Here is a 12124-nt window from a genome sequence, read left to right on the forward strand (position 1 = left end):
CAGCTCAGTAGGGTTCAGATCTGAAGACTGTGCTGCCACTCCATTACAGTCAGAATTCTGGCTGACTGATTATTCTTTAAATATTTTGTAGACATTTTGGAGGTGTGTTTTGGGTCATCCTGTTGTGGGATGAAATTGGCCCCAAGGAAGTGCTGTCCACAGTATGGCACAGCATTGCCAAATTTTGTAATAGCTTTCCTTCCCCAAGGTCCCTTACACTCTTTACAAATCTCCTATTCTACCACCTCCTAAATCCTCCAAGACCATCACGCTGCCTCCACCTCTCTGACTGATGGTTTTAAGTGCTGTTTTTGCATCTTTTCATTTATTCTCCATCTCACAAATGCTCTTCTGTTTGATCCAAAGATGTCAAACTTGGACTCATACATGCACAACACCTTCTTCCGGTCTTCCAATGTCCTGTCTTTTTGCTCCCTTATTAGTAAAATGGTTTTTAGCTATGCAACAGGATTAACTTGGATTAGCAGCCATACTAATTGCTAATAACTGTTTGTGAACTGCATGAAAATGTTTTCCTTTGGAAAACAAAGAAATTTGCCAGTGCTCCCAAACTTGTGAGCAGTAGTGTGTGTAGGTGTGTGTGTGTGTGTGTGTGTTTACAGCCTCTGCCATGAGTGTGTATATGTGTATGAATGAGTAAAACTGAGATGCAGCTTAAAGGACTTTTAAGTCATCAAAGGCCAAAAATGCTGTGAAAAAGTTTGTTGATCTTTTTTGTATTTTCTCATGTCTTTTAATGACTTGAAACCATTTCAGAATCACCAACCAACACTATCATATTGCTTTAATTGTGTCTTTGAAGATTACTTCATCTAGTATACTAGAAGCTATTTTTCTACTGCTGTCTGAACATTAATGTCTTCATTTTCCACATGAAACCTGACAAAACTTGTAATTGATACTAGGAGTCAAGTAAGCTGGAGGGTTGCGGACTCTGCTCTAAAGTTGATGAAAGTCTAAGTCTAAAGGTCACCTTTATGGTAAGTGTTTGTTGGCTGAATAGCAAATTCAATGTTAAGCGGTAGCTTGTAGTTATTAAAGGATAACTATTAGCAGTGGATTTTCCTGGACGTTATCTTTGATATACGACTTACAGCTGAGTACAAAGTCTGTAGTGGGATGATCTTTAAAACATGTAATCATTTTTTAGATAGAAAACTCCACAACACAGTAACAGTTGGGTATACAGTAGATTAAAAGCAATAGACCAGGCTATAAATCTGTCAGGGTGTTTTAAGATGGAATGACAATTTTTAAATAAAACAAATTACAAACATTGCTTTTAATGGCCCTGTTACTATAAACCAAGATCCTCCTAATTTGTCTGTAATTCTTGAAAAATATAATGAAGCATTAGAGAGCAAGGTTTCATCTATGCCACATGCATTACCCAACTTTTCTTAAGTTCCTGTAGATGTTTGGGTCATCGGTGTGGTTTAGGCTCTACATGGCTTTCGGATGCTTCGTGGGCCGCATGATTTTAGTTTGTTTAGGCAATGTGCTCTGTTTATGTTACATGTCATGGAAACTAAACTGTTTTGCTGTCCTGCAGTTCAAGTCAGACTATTATCTTGAAATGGGGAAGTGTTAAGCTCTGTTGCGCTGTGTCTCTCTTTGTGGAACAAAATAAGCCAAGGTTTAAAAGATCTGATCAGAAACAGGATTTCTAAGTGCTACATGTTAAGCAATGCCTAGATTATGAATGAGTAGCATATAATATTATTACACTAAAAAAGGAATATGTCACTCATAATAATTGCAGTTGTCTCACATGGCCTGTATCTATTGCAGAATCTTTTCTTCATGTTAATTTTTAATGCTCATTATTCCTTATGGTCATTGTAATCATGATACAAGCTGCATATGATCAGAGAGCTCAGCAATCAATCCACCAGAATCCTGATCAACATGTTGGAAATGTTCCCTAAAGTTACTGTGGTTTTGGGTCAGCATAAAATAAATAAATAGATAAATAAGAATACTCTTATTGACTCAGGGTTTGCCTGTCACAGCATCAGCTTAGTTTTTAAAATACTACAGGGAGGAAAGAGGGAAAGTCAGAGAATAGTAGGCTTTAAAGCTGTTGTATTGTCAGGGACTTTGTCTTTAAATTGTGAGAAACACAAAATTTACCTTTAATTATTTTAATGAAGTATTTCAATACCCTTTTAAACAGCTGCACTTTGTTGTAAAGAACAAACCCTGTATCCCTGAAGAAAGAACATTTCAAATGAATTATTATCATTACCAGTGTTTATTTATTTATTCAGGATACTGTCATTATATTAACCGAGTACACTCCAGTTCATAATGCACATTATTGTTATACAATGTTTATCATAAGCAAGGCTTAGTTACATTACATGCTATCATGATCGTGTCAGGCCTTTGTGTAAGGAAATGTTCTCTAAACAGACCTGATTAGATTTTAACTGAAGACCATAAACCATGCATTTTAAAGGTACAGTACTGTGAAAAGGATGTCGATGACTTCATTCTCATCTGTTCTTGAATTTCTTTAGATTGCGGCATGATGTGTTTGAGATCTTTTAGTCTACTTCTCTTTGTTAGACAGGTCATGTTTAAGTGATTACAGGTCTGACAGTATTCAGGTCAAGGTGTGTCTGGTAATATTAAACTCAGCTTCCTCAAAAATCTGGTTAATCACAATAAATTCACAATTTAATAAGAGGGGTCAATTACTTGCACTGAGAAAAATGATTCTGAGCAAAAGTCAATTTAACTTCATTTAATCTGTGATATCAACAATAAAAATCCAAGTTTCTAGCTTCACATAAATACACTTGACTTTGTAGTCAGTTTCTTTTGTTAAAAATTCAAAACATTGTGAATTTTTTCCTAAACAAGAATATTTTAGGTAATGTAAGTCAATCTTCCAAATTTTATCCACATAACTAAGCCTGACTTTGTTACCTTTACTAAGTTTCATTCTGAGTTTCAAAACTACAAAAAACTACATTATCCATGAATAAATGCCCCCTATGATGCATTGTGGGTATTTCAAATTAGTGATAAATGGCTTTTCTTACAATCGGAAATAGATGAACTGCTAACTGAAGACATGGCAGTGATGATAGATCAGATTGGTGGGATTTAAATCTGGGGATATGGAGGCAGAAGTTTCCCATGATGCCCTGGGGCAGAGTGTTTATATGTTTTTATATATGTTTAAATGTGATCAGGTGAGATTAGATGTTGAAAGTTGTACAGAGATCACTGCTGGGATTCCTTTGTTCATCTTTCTGACGGATTATTGTTGATTTTGATGGTACATTTTTTTTTGTTTTTTTGCCAATTTTGAGCCATTTTTTTTTGCTATCCCTAACTCATTTCTGTCACTACTCACCCATTTTTGCCACTTTTAACTTATTTCTCCTGCCTGCACCCAAAAGACCCTGAGAATTCATGCCTGCACAATAATAGAGATGCATTGATTTTTCAAGCAGAGTTTTGAAAGTGAAGCAGGGCATTGTGCAATATGCTTTGGATTACTTGTGAAGGAATGTCTGAACTTTTTAAACAATAGATAAATAATCACTTATTATTTCACAGAGGATCAGTTTCATGATCATTGTGCCACATTCCATTTGGTCCACCAACAATAAATATTGTTTGGTTTTGTTAATCTATCACTGAAGGGAAAGCCATGAATACAATTAAAACACAAACATTTTCAACATTTTAACAAATTTGGTCTTTTTAATTGATCCTCTAAGTTGTTTTATGGTATAACATCATACATGAGTGATAAACTTGATGTAAAAATGGAAAAAAAGGTCAAAGTCTCTTGCTCAATTCCCTCTTGCCCTGCCCATCTGAACTTTTATGTAACTGCTTTTCTTTCAGCACTATTTAATCACCCGCTCCAAATTCTCTCCCTCTCTTTCTTCAGTCCTGCAGCTCTATCTTTTTTAGCTCAGCACTCATTTTAACACCCATCTCTGCAGAAACAATGGCAACAGTCGGTAAGGTAGGTGCATTCGTCAATGTGGGAGAACTCATCTGTTTAATCTGGGTATGCTTTCGTGAATTTCAGGGTTTTGCATAGTCAGCCATGGTGGACAGTGACACAACTAATGTGTCAAAATATTTCAGTGGTTAAAGTGTAGATGGATGTTCTGTCACTGTACAAAGATTATAACTGGACTAAATCACCATTTCAGTCCCCCATGTGCTGTAGTCAAGAACATTTTTCCAGTGGATGAAAGTTTTAAATTTTCCACAGGATGAATAAAGTATCTATCTACCTATCTAATATATTTTCCTCTAACTTTGATTTATTTTTAATTATTTTATTTTAACAAAAATGCTTGAAAAAAAAGTTCTCTCCCTCTCTCTCCCTCCATGTCTAAACTACCAATTTTTGTGCAACTGTGGATATTGGCAAAGATGTAGGGCTGCACGGCCAAAAAAGATAACAGGAATGAAAGGAATTTAGTTTCCTAGTAAAATAATCTTGTGCAAGGCAAATAAAAATCCCTACTCAAACTAAGCATATACATTATACACTTGTGAGGCATAATATGATTGTATATTGAGGTATTGGTAATATTGAGTGATGTGAGGTTGAAGTAGTTCACTGCCTTTTAGGTCATCAAGTGCAAGGCGGCAGTGGCCTGGGAACCCAACAAGCCTCTGGTGATTGAGGAGATCGAGGTTGCACCACCACAGGCTGGTGAGATCCGCATCAAGGTAAATGATCTCTACTTTAGAGACATGACTGTTCTCTTAACTTTAAATAAAGGTTTATGAATGCATGTTGAAGTTGCAAGTAGAAAGCAGTGTAGTTAACAGCCTAGAATAGTCCTCTGAATATGAGGTGGAGGGGGTCTGATGGTTTGTTCTGTACTGGAGTCCAAGTGTGATACCACCATCCATCCATCCACCCATCCATTTCCTAAATCGCTTATCCTGTTGGGGGTTGCGGGGGTGCTGGAGCCCATCCCAGCTGTCACTGGGCGAGGGCCGGGGTACACCCTGGACCGGTTGCCAAGTCAATCGTAGACAATCAGGCACGCTCACATTCACACCTACGGCCAATTTAGAGTCACCAGTTAACCTAATGAGCGTGTTTTTGGTGGTGGGAGGCGTGCACGGAAAGGCCCTGACCGGGACCTGCGCCACCATGCAGCCAGTGTGATACCTATGATGTGATAACCATAAAAGCAAAAATAAATAAATGCAGTTAAATGAGTTGCGAATAGCATATGTATAGATAGCTCTGGTCATTCTAGGGGGTTTGTGGACAGAACAGGACTTAACAGTCACCATTTTCACACAACAGTGCAGGTATAAAGCAAAATCAGTGCTTGGAAATAACGCTTGGTTTGTACTTGAGGTTAGCTATTAGAGATGTTATTGTTTGTATTTTATGTTACATGATTCTACATGCACAAATTTGTTAAACACAACACAAGGGCTTTTTATTGTTGACAAGAGACCTGCTAATCTCTAATGCATCTTTATTGGTTAATACTAGAAATTAAAAACCTTTATATTTTCATCATGTGGCTAATTTCTGGATTTAGATTGTGGCAACTGGAGTGTGCCACACGGACTTGTATCATCTGTTTGAGGGTATGCATAAGGATGGCTTTCCTGCAGTCCTTGGCCATGAGGGAGCTGGCATTGTAGAGAGTGTTGGCGCTGGAGTCACCGAATTCCAAATAGGTTGGTTAAAGCTCATGGCTATGGCTAATTTTTTCATCACATTTTGGCTCTTGCTAGGATTAATAGAGATTTTCTTTTTGAAATCTAGGGGACAAAGTTATTCCCCTGTTCATCCCCCAGTGCAGAGAATGTCGTTTTTGCAAGAACCCCAAGTCCAACCACTGCGAGAAAGGATGGTAAGCTCCTTTTCTTTTTTCCTTATGTTCAGAAAGTTTCAATAAAATCTTAACCTTCAGGCATCAATTAGGGCATTTTTGTCCATTTGGGCAAATTTTTCCTCTTTCTCTGCACACCATATGGTCCAATTTTGTAACAAAGTGTCTTTCTTGGCAAATTTTGGAATTCAAATTCCAGTAGCTCTAATAGGTCAGGGGAACACTGAGAAACAAATTTATTACCCTTTTGAGTCATTAAGGACAAAAATGTTCACTTCCAAAAAACTGCTATAAAACCTTAACAGATTCATGTTTTTTTCTGCTTTTTTAAAAAATAAATCTCTTAAACAACTTCAGTTGTGCTCAAAACTACCAGTCAATCATTTTGAGGATTTTAACTCTTTAAATGCCAGTTTGATTACTTGAAGTCAATGTTCTTTTTAATGAAAAAAAAGGAAGCAAATAAATGTGTTATCTTCCTTCAACTAAATGTTGATTGGCTGGGGTATTATTTCTAAATCTAGCTTGAATATGTCAATGATTAGCCAAAATATTGACATTGATAGATTTTTTATTTTTTTTCTAGTGTCCGATTTGAAATTTACTACCCTTTCGAGTCATTAAGTACAAAAATGTGCACTTCCAAAAACTTCAATAAAAATAGTTTACATTAATATTTTTTTCTGCATTTTTGAGTCAGATATTTTAATCACCTGATGAAAACAATCAAATACTGTATAATTTTTAGGATTTTAACCCTTTAAATGCCAGTTTGATTACAGGATGGTATTATTTCTTCTAAAAAAACACACAAAACATAAATAATTTTCCAGATAAGAAACGTTGGTGGGATGGGTTGTGTTTTTTTAATCATTCCGGGGTATGTCAAAGATTACCCAAAATATTGACTTCGATGCATTATTAGTTTTTGTGCAGCATCGGATTTAAAATGTACCATCCTCTCAAGTCACTTTTGAACAAAAACATCCCATGCATTCTGTAATGCATGATTTTATTATGCAATGGCAATGGTATCCAAGCTAGATTAAGAAATAATGCCCCAGCCATCCAACATTTGATTTAAGGAAGATAACACTTTTTTTTATTTGCTTTCTTTTTCTCATAAAAAATGACATTGACCTAAAGTAATCAAACTGGCATTTAAAGGGTTAAAATACTCAAAATGATTGACTGTTTGATAGTTTTGAGTACAACTGAAGTTGCTCAAGAGATTTATGCAAAAAAAAAGCTGAAAAAAATATTAATCTATTAAGTTTTTATAGCAGTTGTTTTTGGAAGTGGACACTTTTGTCCTTCATGACTTTAAAGGGTAGTAAATTAAAGTGATGCCTGAGGGTAAAAGCTATTTGATAGTAACATTTTATTCTCCCAGTCTCTGTATATTAAAGTGCTTGCTATTTCAGAATATCAGCTTGTAAAGTTGTGGTTGTGAACTGTATTTTGATGTTGATTAACATTCTCTTTAGGACTGATGACCGTTATGATGTGATGGCATCAACGGAGTCCAGGTTTACCTGTAAGGGCAAGAAGGTGCTGCAGTTTATGGGAACCAGCACTTTCTCTGAATACACAGTGATTAACCAGATGACTGCGGCCAAGATTGATCCAGCTGCCCCTCTTGATAAAGTCTGCCTCCTAGGATGTGGGATCTGCACAGGCTTTGGAGCAGCAGTTAATACTGCAAAGGTTGGTATAATTGGCTGCAATTGAAAGATCAACAAGGATAATACCTGCTCCAAAGAATTCATTCACTCTGCTAAAGGTCAGGCAGATTTACAGCGTAAGAACGTGGTAATAAGAGAGATCTATATTATTACTTTATTCATTGGAGTACTGAACCCTTTAAAGTCTGTCTTTGAGTACCACGTTGAAAAGATCTGTTTGTTGTTTTGTAGGTCGAGCCGGGCTCCACATGTGCTGTGTTTGGCCTGGGAGCTGTTGGTTTGGCTGCAGTCATGGGCTGCCACTTTGCAGGAGCCAATAAAATTATTGCTGTTGACATCAATCCAGAAAAGTTTGAGAAGGCCAAGGTATTTGGAGCTACAGACTTTGTGAACCCAAAGGATCACAATAAGCCCATCAGCCAAGTGCTGTCAGAGATGACCAATGGAGGAGTGGATTTCTCTCTGGAATGTGTTGGAAATGTGGGAGTCATGGTAGGAATAGAAAGAGATTGGCCCAATGATTGAATTCTGAAAAAGAATGATTAAAGCAGATGTTTCACAAGTGCTCCAAGAATTTGAAGCAAGAAGTTGTAAACCCACTGACTTTGTGATGCTTCTTCATCCAGCGCAGTGCCTTGGAGTCTTGTGTGAAAGGCTGGGGTGTTAGCGTGGTTGTTGGCTGGACAGACTTGCACAACTTTGAAGCACGACCCATTCAGCTGATAGCTGGCCGCACATGGAAGGGCTCCCTGTTTGGAGGTTAGTTTCTGTCAGTGGAACATCCTGAATAGGTTACAGCACTTCTGTTACTTTCATAGTCACATTATCCATTTTCATTTTGAGCTGTTGCTAAATTTAAGACTGAAATTATTTTCTTCTTAATGTTTTTTACTGACTATAAAACAAGCTGAAGTTGTATTTACAATAGAAGAACATCAGGAATATGAATATTTTTTTCTGATACAGTTATTTTAATGCTACTGCTGCAAAATAGTTGCAATATTCTAGTTTATAAAAGAAATCCCTAAATGTAATAAACCTAAAGGAAATGGACACAGATGGCTAGCCTAATACTACAGAAGTTTCAGGCTGACTAAAACTGGAATCAAATGGGCCCCATTCACCAGTCTACCTAAGATTATTTAAAATTTTCCCTCTAGTACATTTCTAAGAAACTTATGTAAGATACATGACAGGTTCTATAACTGCTGGATTGTTCACACCTGTGTTCCTAAGTTGATGAATGCCAGATGCTTGAAATCTCCTAATTAGTATAGAGAAACTTGCTTTGTCCATATATGGACATGCTGTATAAGGGCTGTGTGCAAAGACAGAAGTGAGAGCAAAATATCAGTAAATAAATTATAGAAACAACTGTAAAATTTTCATAGTTCTTGCTGTGGTGGTGATATTTGAGGATGATGGACCGAGGGAACTTTGGATCTGAGTGAATCTGGGGTATATCCGTGTGTCATCAGCATAGAAATGGAGCATAGATTATGATTCTGAATTATAAATTACAAATGTTTGCTGTCGACATCAAGTCCTCCTTATGTTTTCAGAGGCTTTAGTCTCCTGCTTTGTTATTTTTTGTGGACTGAACTAAGTTTTACTATAGATTTTCTTGGATTTTTTAAAATTAGTTTAGCTTGTTTAATCTGCACTTGGGTTCTCTTTTGAGTTTTTGCCACACCTTGGCAGAATGAACAGACCAAAATGGACCCAGCAGATATTTTTGAAACCTGGAATACAGTTGGCCGTTCTGTCAATAACACATCAAAATCTGATTGGCTGATCAAACTGTCACTCAACATTGTAACCCAATAGGAAAGCCCAGCTTCAGGTCAGGGCTTGCAATGCAACTACTGCTGGCCCCAGCAGAGAAGAGAAGCTATGATGCGTTTAGGATGTAGGAAATTTCTGTTAGGCACCACAAAATATAAATATTCATTTTCTGGATGGAGTTTCATTCAACCGAGTAACTGTAATATATTTCTCCGCATGTGGAATCATACATTTCATTTCTTGTGGCCAGTGTTAATTTCATTGACGGCCATTTTTCCATGACAAAAACTAGACTAAGACTAACAAAAACAGATCTGCAATGACTAAAACTGACTACAACTAAGTTTAGCTTTCATCAAGATGACTAAAACTGGACTAAAATGTGATTTAGTTTTCGCAGGACATTCAAAATCTGTGATACTTCACCACTGTTGGTAAATCTGTCAAAACACAATGCATCTGTAGCTATTCTGTCTCTCAGCTGTAGAAAGCAGGGACCCCAGGTTTGGCAGAGTGCAGAGAACATGCTACCATGATTTGGAACCAGATCTAGGCAAGAAAAATAAATGCTTGGACTAAAATGTGAGGGCTGTTTATGGACTAAAACTAGACTAAAATGTTTTGAGTTTTCCTCAACTAAAACTAGACTAAAACTTAAAAGGGCAGAAATGAATAAAGTGTGACTAAAACTAAAATGCATTCCATTTAAAGACAAAAACTACAACTAAAATTAAAAAAAGCTGCCAAAATTAACACGGCTTGTGGCTCTCCTGATCCTCCTTTCACCTGCCAGCTGAGAGGAGGATCAGGAGAGGGGCGTGGTCAGGGGCGGAGTCAGACAGCTCAGTAACATTTAAAGCCACAGAAACAGCTCGTTCTGAGCAGGGCTGAAACAGAGGGGTTTTTAGACATGCAAAAATCAATTAATGGAGTGTTTTTTCAGCAACAGACTTCACAGGCATGTTTTGGGGGTCAATGAGACCGATAGAAAGTTGACTTAAAAGGGTAAAATATGTGACCTTAAAGAGAACTTTGGTGATATTTACAAACGGCGTGGGATAAAATTCTTAAGAACGAGTTGTGAATGAGGTCCGTTTTAGCCTCTGAAAACTTTTTGGAAAACATGCTATCAAAATGGCTCTCAGTAGTATTCCAGTAATATGGAGAATTGTGTTGTTTACATTTTCGTTTCCATGTATTGTTCCTTTTAGCAGATTATTTTGGAGGAAAAGGCATTCCTCTCTGTTAGTAGCTGTATAAAGATGTTTGTTAAATGTTAATGGAATCCACTCACCAGCTTTGACATTTAGCATAAAGCTATTTATATGTAATCATTATGATTTAACTGTATTTTGCATTGTGCCTTTCCGTGTGTGTTCTCTCTCTGTGACATAGGATTTAAGTCTAAGGATGGTGTACCCCAGATGGTTAAAGCCTACTTGGACAAGAAGGTGAAGCTGGATGAATTTATCACTCACAACATGACTTTGGCTCAGGTCAATGATGCGATTGAACTGATGAAGCATGGCAAATGGTATGTAAACACCCCTATATTTCCCATCATTCCATAGTTCAAAACTAGTGAGATATTTGAAGAAATAAAAATTCATGTCTGTGTTGTTTCTGCCTCCACAGCATTCGGACAGTCCTCAGTGTTTCTCCACAATAAGAATATTTTTTCTTTGTTAATGAGGTTTAAAACTTTTTAATTAAACTGCAACTATGCTTACCCACAATTCACCTGGCTTAGTAATATTCATCTTTGATCAACTTGGCATAGAATGTGGAAAGGATTTTTTAGAAATCACATGAATATTTCCCCTTTTTTGTCATTCAAACCTGTCTATAGACCAGACATTTTTATTTTCTTCTCCTAGTCTTAAATAATCCTTTCTTTCAGTATTCTTCACAAAACATGTGATGATTGAGCCAGACAACAGCTTCAGCTTCTGTATTCAACTGTCACCTATTATCAACAATAAACTTGTTCTGTGTTTTCTTTTTAATCATTTTACAGCCTCGTATTTTCATGTACTTTGAATCAGTATTTCTGGAGAAAATAATTCCACTTGTACCTGAAGAAGGTTTACCTTTAAACATGAATAAAAGGCTTACATGAGTAACAGTGCCTGATCGGTACCTTCTTTCTTGGACACACATTTATAAATTATGTACTCATAATGATTTTTTAGAAGATTTTACTCATTAGTTAACAAGACTGCCGGAAACAGCATTTTGGGAGACAGTAAACGCCACTTTTTGAAACCAGGTCCCAGAGTCAACAAGTCTGTATATGCCTACTATTTTGTCTCTGTGTGAACAGTCAGCTGCATCTTTCTTGAAACGATTATGTCATGCATAGCATAGCCCACTTAAGCCACATGCGTGGGTCAAACCAAAACACCAATGGCAAATTACAGGGTCGTGTTTGTGCTGCAGAAGCTTTTGAGCCTATTATGGCTTTTACTGCAAAATCTGACGCTCCTTTACTACCACCGAGAACAGCACACACCAGATGATTCTTATACCCACTTCTACTTGTGTCTGTGTATGGGGTGAAAGCTCTCTATTTTTGGTGCATTTCGCTGGTAGTGTTACAGCGCCACTTACAGGGTTGGCATATAAACTGCGTATGTGTTTTTAAATCAGTGTGGCTCTGGGGTAGAATAAGGTTGAGTACCACTAATCAAATATACCTTTCCTGGTGGGAAGTGCACTGATCCGTAAAGAGATTTGCTTTATACTTTGTGTCCATTAGTTGGTGCTTATTTTATAATGCAATTTTGA

At 37.0% G+C, this 12124-nt stretch overlaps 1 protein-coding gene across 1 annotated transcript; it reads left to right on the forward strand.

The window, feature by feature from the left end:
- Nucleotides 1–3887: 3887 nt before the first annotated feature.
- LOC121526472 (alcohol dehydrogenase 1-like) lies at nucleotides 3888–11460 on the forward strand. The gene is made up of 9 exons (XM_041813084.1): nucleotides 3888–4012; nucleotides 4633–4734; nucleotides 5571–5712; nucleotides 5801–5888; nucleotides 7355–7574; nucleotides 7784–8044; nucleotides 8179–8311; nucleotides 10733–10871; nucleotides 10973–11460. Exons 1-9 carry the CDS (start codon nucleotides 3995–3997, stop codon nucleotides 11004–11006), a joined length of 1137 nt encoding a protein of 378 aa, XP_041669018.1. The 5' UTR covers nucleotides 3888–3994; the 3' UTR covers nucleotides 11007–11460.
- Nucleotides 11461–12124: the final 664 nt, after the last annotated feature.

The sequence above is a fragment of the Cheilinus undulatus genome, linkage group 18, assembly GCF_018320785.1.
Source record: "Cheilinus undulatus linkage group 18, ASM1832078v1, whole genome shotgun sequence".
Lineage (NCBI taxonomy): Eukaryota > Metazoa > Chordata > Actinopteri > Labriformes > Labridae > Cheilinus > Cheilinus undulatus.

What these genes read in the sequence shown, in the direction of transcription:
- LOC121526472 (XM_041813084.1), top strand. An exon ending in AGTCACCGAATTCCAAATAG is followed by an intron (nt 5,713 to 5,800) that starts GTTGGTTAAAGC and finishes TTTGAAATCTAG; the next exon opens with GGGACAAAGTTATTCCCCTG. An exon ending in CTGATGAAGCATGGCAAATG is followed by an intron (nt 10,872 to 10,972) that starts GTATGTAAACAC and finishes CTGCCTCCACAG; the next exon opens with CATTCGGACAGTCCTCAGTG.